At 36.7% G+C, this 21120-nt stretch overlaps 2 protein-coding genes across 5 annotated transcripts in view; both read right to left on the bottom strand.

Moving 5' to 3' along the window:
- Nucleotides 1-353: 353 nt before the first annotated feature.
- On the bottom strand, nt 354-11098 carry LOC120632726 (histone H4 transcription factor). Of its 2 annotated transcripts, none has more exons than XM_039902710.1 (7): nt 10648-11098; nt 9452-9596; nt 8657-8898; nt 7894-8097; nt 6811-7031; nt 1278-1532; nt 354-784 (listed from the first exon to the last, which is right to left on the bottom strand). In XM_039902710.1, exons 1-7 carry the CDS (start codon nt 10888-10890, stop codon nt 427-429), a joined length of 1668 nt encoding a protein of 555 aa, XP_039758644.1. In that variant the 5' UTR covers nt 10891-11098; the 3' UTR covers nt 354-426. The 2 variants fall into 2 exon arrangements, with proteins under 2 accessions (XP_039758644.1, XP_039758645.1); XM_039902711.1 differs by having other exon boundaries at nt 8657-8895.
- Nucleotides 11099-13670: 2572 nt separating this feature from the next.
- The window catches only part of LOC120632778 (spermine oxidase-like), a 52929-nt gene continuing 45479 nt past the window's right edge, over nt 13671-21120 (bottom strand). Inside the window, exons 1-7 of one of the 3 annotated variants that reach the window (XM_039902780.1) lie at nt 17306-17360; nt 16353-16523; nt 15953-16165; nt 15554-15761; nt 15252-15448; nt 14428-14802; nt 13671-14245 (exon numbers count right to left, since the gene is read on the bottom strand). In XM_039902780.1, the coding sequence (XP_039758714.1) occupies nt 13999-14245; nt 14428-14802; nt 15252-15448; nt 15554-15761; nt 15953-16165; nt 16353-16523; nt 17306-17313 (1419 nt within the window). In that variant the 5' untranslated portion in view covers nt 17314-17360 and the 3' untranslated portion in view covers nt 13671-13998. Of the gene's footprint in view, nt 14246-14427; nt 14803-15251; nt 15449-15553; nt 15762-15952; nt 16166-16352; nt 16524-16630; nt 16840-17305; nt 17361-21120 lie in introns of those variants that run through there. The other 2 variants (XM_039902781.1, XM_039902782.1) reach the window with 2 other exon arrangements.

The raw sequence follows: 21120 nt of genomic DNA, 5'->3' as shown, positions 1-21120 counted from the left end.
ACCAACCATGTACCGAAATCGAATTGCAACCCATGTATTGTGTAGTTCCAGTGGCCATCCGGGGTCTTCATCATTAGCGACTTTTTTTAAATCATTTTTTTCATAATACTTGTAGGTCAACCAGCAAGTAATTGCTTCCACAAACTCGTCCGCCATTTTTGCCCATCTGCAATAAACCTACGTGTTCACCAAGCATGTGAATGCCATTTTAGTGTTTGTTGATTTTGACAAACAGCAAGCATGTGGATGGGCTATTATATATAACGCACACGTATTTGTCACACAATAAAACAAATATCTTAAAAATTTGCGGGCAGTTTATAGGTTTAATAATATAAAAATAAAACTAGTAGTCAGTAAAAATAAAATATAATGTAAAAATATTTATTTCATTTAATATAATATCATCGTACATGTATATTTCACTTATAATAACAATGGGTACGATTGTATAGTCTCCGTATTTATAATGTTTCCGTCATCGTCGACGTCGCACATCATAATTTCCACTGCATTTTGATCTATTTCATGGTCTTCTTTCTCATTTTTCACGTTTTCCCCCCCTGTTTTAATATCTCTCTGTAAATCGTTATTTTTAAGTGATATTTCGAAACGCTTCGGCGTTGTCTTAGTGGCTTCGGCTATTGCTGTGACGTCGAATTCTAATGTGTTATTTAAAGATTCCTTCGGGCCGCTGTAACCGTCTACAATTTTTTTTGAAATGTCTTCGTATTCAAATCTGGTTGTTGTCAATCTGTACATACCATCTTCGCTTATTTGGTATCTGAAAATGAAAAATTGGTGCTGTGAAAAATTGTGTGTGTTTGTGCAAGTGCTTTAGTTTTTAGCCCATTCCCATATAACTAAACCTAACACAAACTTTAATGTTTAAACAAGGACTAAGAACTGGTCTGTGTACGTAAAAAACTTCTTAGCGTGCATACAGTACACGTCAGCCTGAGTACTTTTTTTTATGGTAGTCACTTTTTTTAAGCCTTCAAATATTGTAATATTTTTTTATCTGTGTAAGACAATAGGCGACTTTAGAAACTACAAATAACAATGCAAAGGAGGCCCGCACAGTTTAATTATGCACAATTCTGTGTAATTAATTAATTTTGCTTCACTTATATGAATCTCTGACGAAATTCAGCTGTCATTAACTCAACTATTAGAAAAATTTCAGGCTGATCTGCATTTTATGAGGCTCCAAAAGAAATAAGCGGGAAACTTCAATAACGTCAAGGGATTGTGACACCCAAAATTTATTTTCTCACCTAAATCTACTATGGCCAAAAGGCCACCGGGCTCCATGCACTTTGACCAAATGAGTGGTCAAACGACCACCTCTTGAGAAAACTTTTACTTCTTTTTCTGGACACATGTGACAGGCATACTTCTTTTTAACTACTTTCTTCTTTTTTTTAACTTCTTCCTCTGAACTATCTTCATCGGAGATTTTGTTTTTTTCCTTCTTTCTCTTTTTTTTGTGAATGGGTATGTGTTTTCGGAGATCGCTCTTTGTGACAGCCCTGTAAAAATTATAAAAGAATGAATAATGTTTTTCCATTGGTGAAAAATAAATACCATCCCTTTTGCAAACAAAAATGTACCTTTTTATGAAAGCACCTCAGTAGTACTTAGAAGGCATAAGAAATAATGAATTTCCTTTCCTTGCCTGGTTCTACTGATTATGTAGTATAACCAAGACAGCTTGGCCAAAATAAAAAAGACCCTTCTTTTAGACCTCAGTACCAAACTCGCATAAGAGACACTTTTAAATCACATGCGATATATACAGAATTCACATAAAAGACACATTCAAATCACATGCAACACAGACAGAACTCTCATGAAAGACTCTTGCAACTCATATGCGAAACATACAGAACTAGCATGGAAGACACTTGCAACTCACATGCAAGACATACAGAAATCGCAAAAAAGACACTTGTAATTCATTCATGCCAGAGATACAGATCATAAAAGACACTCGCAACATAAATGCAAAGCATACCGAACTCTCATTAAAGACACTTGCAACTCACATAGAATGCATACAGAACTCGCATAAAAGACACTTGCAACTGACATGCAATACATACAGAAGTGGCATAAAAGACACTTGCAACTCGCATGCAATGCATACAGAAGTTGCATAGAAGACACTTGCAACTCATATGCAATGCATACTGAACTCTAATAAAAGAAACTTGCAACTCACATGGAATGCATACCGAACTCGCATATAAGACACTTGAAACTGACATGCAATACATTCAGAAGTGGCATAAAAGACACTTGCAACTGGCATGCAATGCATACAGAAGTGGCATATAAGACACTTGCAACTCACATGCAATGCATACCGAACTCTAATAATAGACATTTGCAACTCACATGGAAAGCATACCGAACTCGCATATAAGACACTTGAAACTGACATGCAATAATATTCAGAAGTGGCATAAAAGACACTTGCAACTGGCATGCAATGCATACAGAAGTGGCATATAAGACACTTGCAACTCACATGCAATGCATACCGAACTCTAATAAAAGACATTTGCAACTCACATGGAAAGCATACCAAACTCGCATATAAGACACTTGAAACTCACATGCAATGCATACCGAACTCTAATAAAACACACTTGCAACTCACATGGAATGTATACAGTACTCGCATATAAGAGACTTGCAACCACATGCAATGCATACCGAACTCTAATAAATGACAGTTTCAACTCACATGGAATGTATACAGAACTCGCATATAAGAGAATTGCAACCACTTGCAATGCATACAGTAGTGGCATATAAGACACTTGCAACTCACATGCAATGCATACCGAACTCTAATAAATGACAGTTTCAACTCACATGGAATGCATACCGAACTCGCATATAAGAGACTTGCAACTCACACGCAATGCATACAGTAGTAGCATATAAGACACTTGCAACTCACATGCAATGCATACCGAACTCTAATAAATTAGTTTCAACTCACATGGAATGCATACCGAACTCGCATATAAGAGACTTGCAACTCACATGCAATGCATACAGTAGTGGCATATAAGACACTTGCAACTCAGATGCAATGCATACCTACCTCTAATAAATGACAGTTTCAACTCACATGGAATGTATACAGAACTCGCATATGAGACACTTGCAACTCACATGCAATGTATACATAACTCATGAGAGTTATGTATACTCGCATAAAAGACACTTGCAACTCACATGGAATGCATACAGAACTCGTATAAAAGACACTTGCAACTCACATGGAATGCATACAGAACTCGTATAAAAGACACTTGCAACTCAAATGCAATGTATTCCTAACTCTAATAAAAGAAACTTGCAACTCACATGGAATGCATACCGAACTCGCATATAAGACACTTGCAACTGACATGCAATACATTCAGAAGTGGCATAAAAGACACTTGCAACTCGCATGCAATGCATACAGAAGTGGCATAAAAGACACTTGCAACTCAAATGCAATGCATACCGAACTCTAATTAAGACACTTGCAACTCACATGGAATGCATACCGAACTCGCATATAAGACACTTGCAACTCACATGCAATGCATACCGAACTCTAATAAAACACACTTGCAACTCACATGGAATGTATACAGAACTCGCATATAAGAGACTTGCAACCACATGCAATGCATACCGAACTCTAATAAATGACAGTTTCAACTCACATGGAATGTATACAGAACTCGCATATAAGAGACTTGCAACCACATGCAATGCATACAGTAGTGGCATATAAGACACTTGCAACTCACATGGAATGCATACCTACCTCTAATAAATGACAGTTTCAACTCACATGGAATGTATACAGAACTCGCATATGAGACACTTGCAACTCACATGCAATGTATACATAACTCTCATAAAAGACACTTGCAACACACATGGAATGCATACAGAACTCGTATAAAAGACACTTGCAACTCAAATGCAATGTATTCCTAACTCTAATAAAAGAAACTTGCAACTCACATGGAATGCATACCGAACTCGCATATAAGACACTTGCAACTGACATGCAATACATTCAGAAGTGGCATAAAAGACACTTGCAACTCGCATGCAATGCATACAGAAGTGGCATAAAAGACACTTGCAACTCAAATGCAATGCATACCGAACTCTAATTAAGACACTTGCAACTCAAATGGAATGCATACCGAACTCGCATATAAGACACTTGCAACTCACATGGAATGCATACCGAACTCGCATATAAGAGACTTGCAACTCACATGCAATGCATACAGTAGTGGCATATAAGACACTTGCAACTCAGATGCAATGCATACCTACCTCTAATAAATGACAGTTTCAACTCACATGGAATGTATACAGAACTCGCATATGAGACACTTGCAACTCACATGGAATGCATACAGAACTCGTATAAAAGACACTTGCAACTCAAATGCAATGTATTCCTAACTCTAATAAAAGAAACTTGCAACTCACATGGAATGCATACCGAACTCGCATATAAGACACTTGCAACTGACATGCAATACATTCAGAAGTGGCATAAAAGACACTTGCAACTCGCATGCAATGCATACAGAAGTGGCATAAAAGACACTTGCAACTCAAATGCAATGCATACCGAACTCTAATTAAGACACTTGCAACTCACATGGAATGCATACCGAACTCGCATATAAGACACTTGCAACTCACATGCAATGCATACCGAACTCTAATAAAACACACTTGCAACTCACATGGAATGTATACAGAACTCGCATATAAGAGACTTGCAACCACATGCAATGCATACCGAACTCTAATAAATGACAGTTTCAACTCACATGGAATGTATACAGAACTCGCATATAAGAGACTTGCAACCACATGCAATGCATACAGTAGTGGCATATAAGACACTTGCAACTCACATGGAATGCATACCTACCTCTAATAAATGACAGTTTCAACTCACATGGAATGTATACAGAACTCGCATATGAGACACTTGCAACTCACATGCAATGTATACATAACTCTCATAAAAGACACTTGCAACACACATGGAATGCATACAGAACTCGTATAAAAGACACTTGCAACTCAAATGCAATGTATTCCTAACTCTAATAAAAGAAACTTGCAACTCACATGGAATGCATACCGAACTCGCATATAAGACACTTGCAACTGACATGCAATACATTCAGAAGTGGCATAAAAGACACTTGCAACTCGCATGCAATGCATACAGAAGTGGCATAAAAGACACTTGCAACTCAAATGCAATGCATACCGAACTCTAATTAAGACACTTGCAACTCAAATGGAATGCATACCGAACTCGCATATAAGACACTTGCAACTCACATGGAATGCATACCGAACTCGCATATAAGAGACTTGCAACTCACATGCAATGCATACAGTAGTGGCATATAAGACACTTGCAACTCAGATGCAATGCATACCTACCTCTAATAAATGACAGTTTCAACTCACATGGAATGTATACAGAACTCGCATATGAGACACTTGCAACTCACATGGAATGCATACAGAACTCGTATAAAAGACACTTGCAACTCAAATGCAATGTATTCCTAACTCTAATAAAAGAAACTTGCAACTCACATGGAATGCATACCGAACTCGCATATAAGACACTTGCAACTGACATGCAATACATTCAGAAGTGGCATAAAAGACACTTGCAACTCGCATGCAATGCATACAGAAGTGGCATAAAAGACACTTGCAACTCAAATGCAATGCATACCGAACTCTAATTAAGACACTTGCAACTCACATGGAATGCATACCGAACTCGCATATAAGACACTTGCAACTCACATGCAATGCATACCGAACTCTAATAAAACACACTTGCAACTCACATGGAATGTATACAGAACTCGCATATAAGAGACTTGCAACCACATGCAATGCATACCGAACTCTAATAAATGACAGTTTCAACTCACATGGAATGTATACAGAACTCGGATATAAGAGACTTGCAACCACATGCAATGCATACAGTAGTGGCATATAAGACACTTGCAACTCACATGCAATGCATACCTACCTCTAATAAATGACAGTTTCAACTCACATGGAATGTATACAGAACTCGCATATGAGACACTTGCAACTCACATGCAATGTATACAGAACTCGTATAAAAGACACTTGCAACTCACATGCAATGTATACAGAACTCTCATAAAAGACACTTGCAACTCACATGGAATGCATACCGAACTCGCATATAAGACACTTGCAACTCACATGCAATGCATACCGAACTCTTATAAAAGACACTTGCAACTCACATGGAATGCATACCGAACTCGCATATAAGACACTTGCAACTCACATGCAATGCATACCGAACTCTAATTAATGACACTTGCAACTCACATGGAATGCATACCGAACTTGCATATAAGACACTTGCAACTCACATGCAATGCATACAAAAGTTGCATAGAAGACACTTTTCATGGTAGGAGCATGCCTAACGGTTCCCTATCTGTATTCTAGAAGGACGCCAACTGATTTATTTTCTGACTTGGCTATCGCAGATACATAATATACTATCAAAAAATAAATAAAAGAGCTTGTTGAACAATTTGTACACGTGTGGCATCTCATGCAGCTAAAAGATAAATATCTACACTACAAAGGTAGCATGCTTGAGATTTTCCAAGCTGTATTCCGTATCGGCTTGACTCCCGCAGATACATACTAGGGCATCAAAACGATAAAAGAGCTTACTTATATGAACACTGTGGACACGCGTGGGTCCTCGTGCCACTGGAGGACAGATGTCTATAGCGCATGTGATACGCAAGCGCGGCCGGGGACGGAGCGGACATATCGCACATGGCGCATGCATATGCGGAGATGTGCTGTCTTTCGTGTTCACGCTTGAGATACTCCGAGGCGCAGAGTATGCCGCACATCCCGCATGGTATTCCCGTGTCTGGATCGACGTTCTAAAACAATTTAACTTTTTTTTTTTTTTTTTGATAGACTAAAAAGTATAAGTTTGAACCTATTTTTGCCTTAATATTAGGAATATATAAGGTAATTTTAAAAGAGGGATACGTATGGATATTTATGGCTTTTATGTTATAAAAGTGAAAGCCGTGACTACATTTTTGATCTCAAATGTAAACTAATCATGGTATGGTTGTCACCGCGTATGTAATACAAAAACTGTTTAAAATATATATTTTTTAAAGAACGTGCTAGCCACTAGTGTCTAGTGACTAGACCAATGAGCCCATACTAAATAAAAATAAATAAAATAGTACATACCTATTCTTTAGAACTAGAACAGCGATGATAGCTTTGTGGCTAAGGCTTTGGTACTATTTTATTGTTATGTATTACTTTTCGGAGTTATGTGCGTTTTAAGCAATAAAAATATCACTTGCTTCAACAGTGATTGAAAACATCGCGAGGAAACCTGCATGCCTGAGAGTTCTCCATAATGTTCTCAAGCCACCCAATCCGAATTGGGTCAGCGTGGTGGACAGTCTAAACCATTCTCATTATAAGAGACCCAAGCCTGTAATGGGCCCGTAATGGGTCTATAATGATAATGAGTACTAGGATTCCATGAAGCGGTGATGGCCTTCACGGGGGCCGACTACGTAATCCGGCAGGAATCTCGAAGCCATGTGCGTTTTTACGGACAAGAGAAACATGGTGAAGTAACATGCATGCCTGAGAGTTCTACATAATTTTCTTATAGATGTGTGAATGTTGGACTCTTCTTATTCTGAGAGGAAACCCGTCCTGGTAATAATGATAAGTACTAGGAATCCATAAGGCCATAGGATAAACACAAACCTGCCTCATAAGATGATCGCTGAGCTTCCTGTTGCAGGCGAAGTGCTGCCCGCAGTGGTAGCAGGCGATGAGACGTTCTTGTGTGTGCGAGCGCACATGCATGGTGAGCAGCGGGCGGCGAGGGAAAATGGCGCCACAGCCGGCCCAAGAGCACAGATACCTGTCCGAGTATATTATGTGCTGCTTCACGTGATCGAAGAACGACTGGAAGAAAAAACAAAGTAGTGAACATTTTGTAGTCGGTTTACAGAGTGAAACTGGGTAAATGACTGAAACACGTTGGAATTTTTTATCAAGTCCCGACTTACTCTCAAGGACAATAACTATGTTGAGAGCTTCTGCAGGACTATGTTTGCGACACTGTAATATTTATCAAAAGAGGTTACTTATCCATATATATATACTAGCTGACCCCAGCGCTATCTGTCGGGCTGATTTGTGAATCTAAACCATCCAGGGTGCCACCCAAACGCATACGGAAAAATTAATTCAAATCGGTCCAGCCGTTTAGGAGGAGTTCAGTGACATATACACGCACACAATATATATATAAAGATATATATAACAGAGAGTTGTGTTAGTTAGACCATTTATAACTCAAGAATAGCTGGACCAATTTTTAGGATATTTGATTTTTTGGATTTATCTTAGTCCGGTATAGGATAATAAGTATTAAAATATAACAATCATAAAAAAAAAAAAAAAATCGGGTCAGGCCAGGACAGCTAGTAATGTATAAATACAAGTGGACACAAAATCTTACCTGTATAGAATTATAGCTCTGTGAACATTCCACCCACATGCAACAGTGTTTATGCTTTAATGGCGGCAGCTGGTTTCGTTTGCTAGAGTCTTTTCTGCATTGTTCCAACTTCAACGTAGCCCTGGCGTTTAAGCCAATGGCCAAAAGTCGAGCATGGTACGCGTGGTAGTTTATATGGCGTACCATTTCAGACAAATCTGTTGTGCTATGCCCGCAAACATCCCATAGACAGATGTAATCCACTGAAAACAAATGTATAATATGGACTGTATTTTTGAGGATAAAAAGCTGTATATGACTATAAATGTCTTTATAAACTAAAAGTGGATATAAATAATCAACTTACTAGAAACGGTAATAAACTAGTGACAACTGCGCATTGTCTTTGATAGGTACAGATTTGTTTTCATAACTTGATTCCCAGGGTAATTTTGGACCTACCAATGCAAATACAAGTGATGAATTTAACAAGAGAAAAAACAAAAAGGTTGCTAGAAACAAACCGCTGTTTTCAACTCTTGCGAATCAGAATAATTACTGTTAAAATGATTAACTTGAAAAAAGAGCAACTAGTGAGTTTCTTGCCTGCTTAGTCTCAAGAATTTTGCCTTCGGAACTGGTGGCAGTCACAGATTTTAAAAGTCCTTATACTTGGAATAAGTAAATTTTGAATTGTGACAAATTTTAAGCTGCCATTTGTATGAGTAAAGCAATTCATGAGCGATTAAGAGAGATCAGTGAAAAAAATGCATAACATCTACAACATATTTATTTTCCTACTTATGTTTTACTTACCATTTGCCTTCTTATCAAGGGTGTGAAGCTCGGAACAATGATTTGTGATATGTTGTTGAAAAAGTTCATAATCTGAGAAATGACTCCTGCACAATTGCCATTCGCATTGCATATCCAGATCCTTCACACGTAAGTATCTTAAAGGCTGTAATAAATAGAATTGTTAGGAAACTTTGAGGATTCATCAGTCTATACCAGCAGTAAGCAATAGGCAGACCAGTGTCCACATCTGTGTTGCTCCTTTGTTGAAATATATTCAGTTAATGATATTACTTTATAACCAGCCCAACTGGTAAATATATGCAAAAACATTTAAAAAACAAAATTAAACACAAATGAGATCTTTTGAGAACTAAACTAACTAACAATTGATTAGTTATGTTAATGTTTAAGAAGTAATACATAAAGCAGATGTAATGTAGTTATGCAAACAAGGTACAACCCATAAAATGATCGCTATGTAGCGATAAGGCCGCCAAATTGTATACCTTTTGTTAAATTTTTACTGTTAATTTGTTATGTTTATGTGGTGTACAATAAAAGTGTATTCATTCATTCATTCATTCAATGATGTTTGACACAATGATTATAATCTCATTAACACTATAAAGGAAAGTTTTAAGGTGAGTGTGTACATTTTGTAACCCTTCTGAAGGATCTACTGAACCATTTTGACTGGAATGCTAGGTATATTTTACGGTTTATTCTTAAGCAAATTTGTCACACAATAAATAGAAATAATTTTTAACTATTTCATATAATTTTTGAAAAAGTAAATCATGCATTTGTAAAATAATGTTGTTTTCTCAGATTTAAGAAACTCATCTATACTAACTAAATAAAGCTAAAGACTTCACTTGTGTTTATATGTGTCAACTATACCTAGTTCTCTCAGGAAAAAAAAATTGTTACAGCATGGAAATTTATTTAGAAAAACCAACCAATATATTGGTTGTGTTTTAGAGTTCATAAAACAATCACAATGTTTTAGAGTCTACGTTATATTACACATACGTCTTAGCTTGAAAGATATATTTGGAGTAATGAACAGAGTGAGTCTACATAATATCTCAACATCGTTAATAAGAATCCACGACGTAAGAAATCGCGAGCCTCGTCTTCGCCAGCGAAAAGACTGCAGAGATTGAACAAATGTGTACCCTATTGGGGATAAAATAATGAATGAAGATATTTACCACAGCCTTTGGTTCAATAGCAAGTTCATCCACCCCAGCTAGCACCGTCGTGTCATCGTCTCCACTACATAATATGATTTTTTTAAGGGAATTCGAGTCTGTAGTTAACGAGATATCGTCTTTATTGTACTTCGAAACCTTCGTCAGTTCATTTTGGGTTTGCAGCCATTCCATACAACGAAGCAGATTCGTTTTTGGAACAGTTTCCACTGGATTTTCAACGCATTCTATCGACTCTTCCATTGTTCAGTTTAATTTGTGTTTTAAGTGATAAATACTCATAATAATTCCGCTAGGTTAATCGTTACAGTAACATTCAGAGTAAATGTTATGCATTATAGGTCAATATTTTAGGTATATTGTTGCGAAATTACAATAAAACAATATAAAATTTAAATAATCCCACGTCCTGTAGTCCATAAATTTGACATAAAGATAAACTTTCAACTTTTTGACAGGAGTTTACTTTGTTTCTAATATGGAGGGTAGAGGTAAGGAGGATCATCTGTGTATATGAAAAAGTGTCGTCAAAATGTATTAAATTAGGATGGCGCCACATTTGCATCAAGGTAACTATTAAAAGAAGCGCGAAATATAAATATTGTTAGAGTAGGCTTGAAAAATAAACAAGGAAGTAAGGTTATATTTACCACAATATTTTGTACAACGTAAGTTGTTGAAATTCTCAATAATTAACTACTTTAGTCGATAATGACATCAAATTTTTTAACTCGGCATACTTCAATTCATCTACGATTGCTACATTCATACCATACCCTGTGCATCCACCAGCGCCATTGTGGAGGATTTTTGAACTGTTATTTAGCGCATACAACTGGACACTTTTTCAACTTTTCTCCCATATAAGATGACTCTCCTTACCTCTACCCTCCATAGTTTCTAAGCTTTGATTTAACTGTGGAGGGTAGAGGTAAGGAGAGTCATCTTATATGGGAGAAAAGTTGAAAAAGTGTCCAGTGTATGCGCTAAATAACAGTTCAAAAATCCTCCACAATGGCGCTGGTGGATGCACAGGGTATGGTATGAATGTAGCAATCGAATTGAAGTAGGCCGAGTTAAAAAATTTAATGTCATTATCGACTAAAGTAGTTAATTATTGAGAATTTCAACAACTTACGTTGTACAAAATATTGTGGTAAATATAACCTTACTTCCTTGTATCTCCATACTTCCTTGTTTATTTTTCAAGCCTACTCTAACAATATTTATATTTGGCGCTTCTTTTAAGAGTTACCCTGATGCAAATGTGGCGCCATCCTAATTTAATACATTTTGACGACACTTTTTCATATACACAGATGACTCTCCTTACCTCTACCCTCCATAGATTTAACAAATGAAAATTGACATATGTCTTCCACAGATTAGAAAATGATTCTTGATTTAATTATACTCTTTATTTCCCTGTAAAATGTTTTAGAAACTACTCATTTTTAGGGTTCCGTATAAAAAAGGTAAAAAGGGAACCTAAAGGACTTCACACACGCCAGCTATAATATAAAGATGTATATTATAGCACAATACATCACAACTTTCCATAGAAATCGTCAGGAGTCCACACGCGACAACTATAATGTATATTTTTACATCTTCGTATCTTAAGATCCAGAACGATACGAAAATATACATTTATATTTCGATAGATCTTAATACATCTCAATAAATTTCCGTTTATTACTAAACATCTCTCTTCGAAAAGGGTGTTCAAAGTGTTTATGTGATAGACAGAGACACGAATAGGACAGTCCTTAGTTACAGCCATTCAATCTTTTGTTGTGTTCATTAGACCATGAATTTTAGAAAACGTTGATATTAACTCCCGGAAATAATCACAAAATTTTTCCTCTGATAATTCATCATATGATTTAATTTAGTAATAAGTATCTCGACAGATCCATATTATTATTACATTGGACAACCGAATGGAACAGTGGGCAGCGAACCTGCTTTCAGAGTCCAAGGCCGTGGGTTCGATTCCCAAAACTGGAAAATGATTTTTTGATGAACATGAATGTTTTTCAGTGGCTGGGTGTTTATCTGTAAATTATAAGTATTAATGTATATTATTCATAAATATAATCGTCAGTCATCTTAGTACCCATAACACAAGCACCTCTTACTTTGGGTCTAGATGGCGATGTGTGTATTGTCGTAGTATATTTATTTATTTATTAAAAATACCAACACCTGTATAACACCTTTGCATCTGGACAGTGCGCCAATCGAGACGTATACCAATGGAATGAAGGGAAAGATACATTACATTACCTGTTGTCTGTGAGATACGTTAATTTAAAGCTATACATCCCAGGATTAATCATTAATCATTAATATACATTATAGCTGCCGTGTGTGAAGTCCTTAAGACTCAGCTGTCTGTCCTTCCGTCACCAGGCTGACATACAACAATTATTAACGTTTTTGCTCGATATTGATAACGGCAACAGGTGGTTTAAAGCGCCTTTAAATATTCGCAGAATCTTAGATATATATTCACCTTAAAAATACAAAAATAAATTAAAATGTCACAAATGGGTTAGGAGACACCTTATACAACAGACATGACTTGTGCGCGAGTCCATCTCGCACTTGTCTAGTTTATTAAAGTTGTATTACAAAGACCAAACATTAAGATTTTAGATTAGAATACAAAAACTAACCTTAGGACGTAGCCTCGATACACATCATTCACTCACACTCACCTATCAAAGTTGATGTAAATCTAAAGCAATCGAATTCGAAAGTGTTTGTATGTCCTTACTTCACGACCTAACTGAGCAACCAATAGACTGGGATTTTTGGCAGAGGTAGTTGAATAGAAGTAGAGTATCATAGGCTACATAATATAACAATTAAAAACATTCTCCATGCCACTGGCTTTGTAGAAAACTGCAGTGGAAGAACCAGGGTAACATCTATAAAACAGACCACCTCAGACATTTTTGGATAGGAATAACCAGTAATTGCTTAATAACAAGGGGAAATTGAATTAAAGACATAAAAAAACAAAGAATGAAAAATATTTATTTTTATTCATATAATTTTAGTAAACTATAATTATTCCTAATTGACGATTTAGCAGGAAATTGTAAAAGAAAGCTAGAAACAGACAATAATTAGTGCTTGTATTTTATATATACTATGTATTTACCTTCTTATTAACAAGTTTTTAGTTTACCTGCATGACATATCAAGAAATAACGTTAATGTGTTCCATCATCAATAGCATTGCAGCATTAAGTGCTTTTATTTCAACTGTTATTATAATAAAAAATGTAATAAACTGTGACAAAAGACCAGATAAGATTATTATTTTAATCCTTATAAACATTATTTTGTCCCTTTTTTGAAGCTGTCAATAAATCTATCTGCTTCCCTAAATCCCGCTTCAACTGCACCATGGACACCATTGTGCCTGTGATATGATGTGGCTTCACCTGCAAAGCCAACCACAGGGAAACTATCACCGTGATATAAAGGCTCGCTTAATGCTTTTGCACTAGCATCATTTTCTTCAGTGTAAACACTACGGTAGGAGTATGATCCTCTAATGAGAGGATTAGATGCCCACTGTGACCTGAAATAATTAAAAAGATAACTTGACTTTAGATTAAACAAACTATAACTTTACTTAATGTTATCATATAATGCAATCCAAAAAGTGCAATTTGAGCACCTCTTGTTATATTTTAGTCGAATTTATTTTCTGACTGAATGAATATATTTTTCTTTGGAAGCATAATAACCATTAAAAATTACCTTAAAATAGATTTCACAGGATTCAGTTTAAATTGTTTACTAAACAAAACTTGCAACAGTTTCTCAATACCAGCTTTGACTTGTTCATAGCTGGCTCTCTCCATTTCCATAGCCCCTGCTCCATAAATCCATGCAACAAGCGAATTTGGGTGATATTCTACAGTATTAAATCCAAAAATTTCTGTAATCCATGTCTCCTGTTCATTAAACCTTGCTTTGTCTTCATCTTTCCATAAAATAGTAAAATTTGATGGGAATTCAGGCCACCAGGGTTGGGTAAATTCGATGTAAATTTTATCGAGAACACAGAATTGGAGGTTGTTTATTGAGTTGATTTTCTCTGTAGGTAGCGGTGGGCTGAACAACTGGCTATGTCTGAAAAGATAAGAGATTAGTAACAACCCCATACCAGGCTAATATACAGAATTCTCCTCACAGTATGAGAAGAGTTTCGGCAGGGGTCTACCAAGTGCCAGTGACTTTCACACCTTTTAGAATATTATGGATAACCCTCTTGTATGCAAGTTTCCTCACAATGTTTTCCTTTTCCATTAAAACAAAATATGATTTTTAGTTTATATTAAAAAATGCACATTACTCCAAAAAGTTACAGGTGCATCGAACTCTGTCATCCCTAAAGCGGAATACTATTCACTTGACGATCACCGCTATCTAATAAAAATATCTTATAAAACAGTTACTTTGAGAGTTAAGGAACAAAATAATTTCACCCAAGTTTCTTATCATGTCTTATAATGTAGTATCTTATACAGGGTGTAAAAAGTACTTACAATAATTTGGAAAGAAGAATTATAAGTAGTTACCTTTCTTTCAACACTCCAAGAGAAAGGGTAATGATAACGCTTTTAGCTGTATATAAGCTTCCATCTTTGCACTTTATCTGCACCAGAGGATTACCACGTTCTAAGCCTGGTTTACTCGTGCACCACTTTATATTCTCCACTTCCTTGTTTAAATGGATGGGAATTGGAAGTCCTTTCGAGGCATCAGGGTATCTATTCTGGAATTAATTTTTCTTTATGTCTTCTAGATCTTTAAAACTGGAATTATCACCAATCTTATTTTTTTTATATACCTAGGTACTTGTAATGCACCTCTATCTTACCAGTAAAATATCCAAGACAGTCTTATATCCTTTTCCTTTCCAATTGATAAAGGGCTCTCCTTCACATACCCACCATTCCTCTAATCCTTTTAGCGATTTTCCCATCTTAGGATCGCCCTGACCTCCTAAATGATTGTTTCTTTCATACCATTCAGCAAGAGATTTCACTAGTTCTTCATCAAATTGAAGATCTGGATTCGTTTTTATCCTTAAATGCCAATATTAAATTACGTTAGGTACCTCATAGAAGTATTTAGAATCTAAAAAACTATTTTTCTATTATAATTCATTATAAACTTCAGATATTATTTAATTCTTTTTACTTAGGTTGATGGACTTGACTTGACACTTAATATAAATTCTGAAACATTACTTATGTAATTACAAGTAGGTACTTACGCATTACGTACACATTCAGATATTGATCTAGTATTATTCTTTTCAGCCTTTCCCACTTCTTCATCTAAAATCTGGAGAATCTTATCACCTGTCTCGTTTGATATTAATTTGCCATCAGACATTAGGAAATATTTATGATCAGGTTTTGGTTTGGCAAGGAGACCAAGTGGATTGGCCATATCATATACTATGTTGTCCTTTTCGCCATGGCACCTGTAAACATATCATAATAATAGTGATTAAATTATAAAGAGGAGATCTGTAGAAGTAACAGAGTTCAACTTGCTCAATAGGTTGGACAATGGTGCTGGACGACCCACCACCAGTGACCAGTAAGTTGGCTCGAGTTAGCTACATCGCACAGCTCTGGTGGAAGGGCGCTATAAGAGGCAGAACTTACCATGCACCTCCTAAATCAAGATAGCAATCCCCATACTCCACACTGCATATCCTCCCACCAATTCTGTCCGCAGCTTCTAGACCGATAACTTTCAGACCAGCGTCATAAAGGCGTCTTAAGGCAGCGATACCGGATGCACCGCACCCGATAACTATAACATCCATTGCTGGTCTGTAAATAAAATAAATGGTCACAGTAATGGGTATCAGGAAAAAAGTACGTTACACCATATTATATTCGGAAAGATGAGTGTTATAAAATCGTTAAAGCCTGCTAACCTGCAATGGAGTAACTTTGGTTCTGCTTCTGCATGCTACTTTAATACTAAGTTTATTATCAGCCGTCCGCATGATGATAATGATTTGGATGATGTACGTATGTACGTAACATATACATCGATATTCTTAATAATACTTCGTTGTGGTTTATAAATAAATACAAGTAATTCAATGTATTAGACATTCGAATAGGTATACACATTAAAATTTTCCGAGACGTAAAACTAAAAGTATTAGTAGAACTAAAAGTATGAGTAACTATTTACTATAAAGGTATCAAACTCAAAATTTTAAAAATACGCCGTGCAGCTAGAATAGAACTACAATACACTTGTATTGTCTTTGCCGTGCAGTTTTAATCTGTGGTCTGCAATATTCAACAGTGACGGACCACAGATTAAAACCGAGAACGTCGTGTCAGTCGTCATACAACAAAATAATTAAATTTTCAAGATCACTTTTACAAGCCAACGAAGTTCAAGGTGAACAATTTTGATCAAAATATTATAATTCACTAACTGCAAATACTAGAAGTAGTGACTGCCTAAACTAGAAGTAGTGACCCCTTGTGGAGGATACCGTTTTGTTTGCCTGAATTAAGAATATATATCGACATAAACACAAAACAGAAATTTAAAATTTTCTTAGTAATATTATAAAATCATTGATACTTACGCAACCATTTTGAGCTAACTGAAACGACTAAATGGACTCGGTCACTCGGGTGAACGGGTCCGAGAACATCCACTTAGCAGGAATTCCAAACCTTTTTATAATACTCGTTTTTTTTTTTTAATGTTTGATCCTAGTCGGTGTAGTGGTTTTGAAAAATAATATAGACATTTAATTACTAATAATAACGCTATGTATAATAATAATAATATACGCCATGTTTTATAAAAATTTCAAACTTATCAAGAGATAACTATGTCATGTTTAATCTAAAGCGTGTCTTTTCCACCCCATGAAACATTGGCAAATTAAATTGTAAACAGTAGATACAAACGCAAGTCAAAAAACTAAAATTGAAATGCAACGGTTGTACTAGCAAGAATGAGAGGAAACGGCCGGTAAGGAAGCATTGGTATGCACTCAACCTTTTATTTCTGTAGAGTATAGAGATCAGTTTAAGTGAACGGTGGAATTAACGAGTCCCAAATAAGGTTTCGGGATGCGTAAATGAATTTCCCAACACACGAAAAAGCGTCTAGAATAAAAGCTTAAGGTGTGACGCCAGTTATGGTTCTGTGTGCCACAGGTTCGCCACCCCTGACAGGGTTTATCTGCAGTTGTGACCTCTCTTTTATACCCAATACTATTATTGATTATACTGGAATTGATACACACTGTCATCATCTTGGGTGCGGGCTTCCTCTTTGATTGACGGGTTTTTTTATAGTACCACGCTGCTCTTATGACAGTTGACGGGCTTTAGAAGGGATTGCCAACAATTGCCAACTACTCGCTTGGCATTTTTACGCAGCAACTTTCGCAGCAGTAAGTACCATATTTTTTCGCGTACTTAAGTACCCTTCTGTTTGCACTAAGCTCTACAGTCCCCTAATTTTATCAAGGCTATACCTACTTATTATTGTTTTAACTTTCACCCCTTAAATAGGCGATGAAAGTTCCTTCCCTATTTAAAGGGGGATTGCGATGAAAATTAGTATATAGATTGATAAATAAAATAGTAAAATGCATTCTAAAAAATCTTCCTAAGCTAAATTCAGATATAATTTTGTTTCATAAAATCTTTTTTGCATTTCATAGCCCAATCCTTGAAAAAGTCAGGCGGACAGTACGATCAGAAATTTATAATTTCTCTTTATAATTTCAGAATTTTCTCTGGTCTGGTCTGGTGGGCGGCTTCTGCCGTGGCTAGTTACCACCTTACCGACAAAGACGTGCCGCTAAGCGATTAAGGGATATGAGCTTAATATAACTGCCACACCCCTAGGTTACTAACTGGTTAGCCCGTTACCATCTTAGACTGCATCATCACTTACCAGCAGGTGAGATTGCAGTCAAGAGCTAACTGTTAAAGCTAAAAATTAAATCCCCCTTGACAAGGGATAAAATTAACGTGCCCACTTCTTAAACACGGTAACAGGGAATTTGAGAAGTGTATCTCCGTTTATTACACGTATATTATTTAGATAATATTTCCACTTGTGCGCTGAGAGTTGATAAAGCTGTGGAGGAAGATACAATTTTATCCTTTCTCGCGGAGAGAAATGTTACCGGCCCATGTTAGCAATGGCCTTTTTTACTCTTCCTCCTTTCAACCAACTCTATGCCAAAAATCTGAATGGTCGCTTAGTTAGGACGTAAAGAGAGAACAGATAAACAAACAAAAGGATTACCGGCGCGGCACGGGTCTCAGAATGAAAATAGTTTAGGCTGAAGTGCAAACGCAGTGCAGTTTAGTAGACTTTTCAAAGTTGAGACTGCAACTTGAGAATGCATGCAGGTTTCCCACGTTTTTCGTGACTGTTAAAGCAAGTAATAACCCCGAAAAGTTAGAGGTGAGTGCGTGATCTAATTCGGTTCCCCGTAAGGAAGCCAGAAGCCCACACATAGAGGGTATGCAGATAAATATTCTACTATACTACTACGACAATACACACATGACCATCTAGCCCCAAAGTAAGCGTAGCTTGTATTATGGGTACTAAGATGACTAATAAATATTTTTGTGAATAATATACATAAATACTTATAATATACAGATAAACACCCAGACACTGAAAAACATTTATGTTCATCACACAAACATGTAACAGTTGTGGGAATCGAACCCACGGCCATGGACTCAGAAAGCAGGGTCGCTGCCCACCGCGCCAGTCGGCCGTCAATGATGTCAAGATGGTATGAAATGAAGAAAATCTCCAGAACGACTTATAAATACTTAAGGGCAGTGGCGTGCACAGGGTTTTTGACCAGGGTATGCATAAAGAAGGAAGATGGCATAAAATTGAAGAATCCTTCCCCTATATGAGTTATACAAAAACTTTAGGGTATGCAGTGCTTTTGTGCATGTATGAAGTGCACGCCACTGAAGTGGATGTATTAACTAGCAGTCCCCGCTGCTTCGCTCTACTATTCTGCCGAGCTAATGAAAAAGGCGACTTTTTGACATTTTGCTCAAACTGAGTTTTAGACTTTTCGGTTGACGGTAGAGTTACTTTTGGAGATGCAGATCTCCAAAAATAACTCCCTACTTTATAAACTTAAAATGCATATAAAAACTTTCTGAACCGACAGGATTTGAACCTGCGACTTTCTGGCAATCGCGGACTGATGTAAAAGGCTACTAGGATACTTATTTTCGGCATCGACGGTAGGAGAGCCGTAGCTTTATTGGTTAAGGCGCTCAGGCTGCGATTGCCAGAGAGTCGCAGGTTCAAATCCTTTCAGTTCCGAATTTTTTATATAATTGAAAATTACTCCTCCTTCAATTTTAAAACCCTAATAAGCAATATAAAACGCCACCTACGTGTCTAACCCGCCGTATTTCCGTTTCCGATTTGCGAAAAACAAAGTTAGAAAAATCAATGCTGTCGGACTAGGTATTTAGGAAGTAGAGAGTGAATTAGAGCTTTAACCCACCACGCTACTCCATATCGGGCTTTACCGTCCATTTACCATTTTACAATAATTGTAGCGTACTTCCGAGGCAAGAGTGTAATGAACGCCCATTAAGTTAAGGGTAGACTTTTCATAACTCTTACAATGCCTATCCTTAAGTTTTTTTACAACTCGTACTGGAGATTTTTTCAATTTCATACCATCTGCATACCCTGTGCATACCCTCTACGCACGCCACTGCAACTAAGCTATCAACCTCATTTTGTAGTACTTAGTAATTAAGTGTTTATTACACTACTCAATATAAAAACTTATAAGAGATAGAGAAAACATATAAGAGGAGTGTGGACTAGTCTCAGACCTCAGTATGTAGTCGCTGCGGCGTGAACTAGACAAGCAGCATTCTTTGACATCCCGCCAGCCAGTCCTGTGACATGCGACGGCAACCTACGAACTCCATGGTTTATATCTTCTGCGGACATAGCGACATATGTACTTTTTAGCTTCACCTGTATGTATGTTTGTATGTAACCGACCCCTTTGAGCTCGATTTTGTCCCACTTTGAACGGTAAGATTTCTTTCAAACTTTGTAGACATATCGAGGACCGATGACAATACACTAATCTGAGATTATTCCAATTTTCAATATAAAAAATTTATCACATGACATTTTCAGTTAGAAGTTAGGATAGAAGGTAGGAGCTTAACTATACCTTGTCACATAAACCTGTGTGGTTTGAGACGAGGTGAGTTACTTTGTTGTCGTTAATACTCTGAAGTTAATACTCACTACAAAAAAAAAAAACTAGTAAGGGGGTGAGACGACCGCAATCTCAGAATAAGAATGGTTTGGGTCCACCACGCTGGCCAGGTACGTTTGGTAGATTTTACACGACCTTGA

The sequence above is a fragment of the Pararge aegeria genome, chromosome 20, assembly GCF_905163445.1.
Source record: "Pararge aegeria chromosome 20, ilParAegt1.1, whole genome shotgun sequence".
NCBI classification, from domain to species: domain Eukaryota; kingdom Metazoa; phylum Arthropoda; class Insecta; order Lepidoptera; family Nymphalidae; genus Pararge; species Pararge aegeria.
Note: the sequence above shows the minus strand (reverse complement) of the source record. Positions and strands in the feature narration are given on the sequence as shown.

What these genes read in the sequence shown, in the direction of transcription:
- LOC120632726 (XM_039902710.1), bottom strand. Translation starts at nt 10,890, where the DNA reads ATGGAAGAGTCGATAGAATGCGTTGAAAATCCAGTGGAAACTGTTCCA. An exon ending in CTATTGAACCAAAGGCTGTG is followed by an intron (nt 9,597 to 10,647) that starts GTAAATATCTTC and finishes TATTTATTACAG; the next exon opens with CCTTTAAGATACTTACGTGT. An exon ending in GCGATCATCTTATGAGGCAG is followed by an intron (nt 7,032 to 7,893) that starts GTTTGTGTTTAT and finishes AAATTGTTTTAG; the next exon opens with AACGTCGATCCAGACACGGG.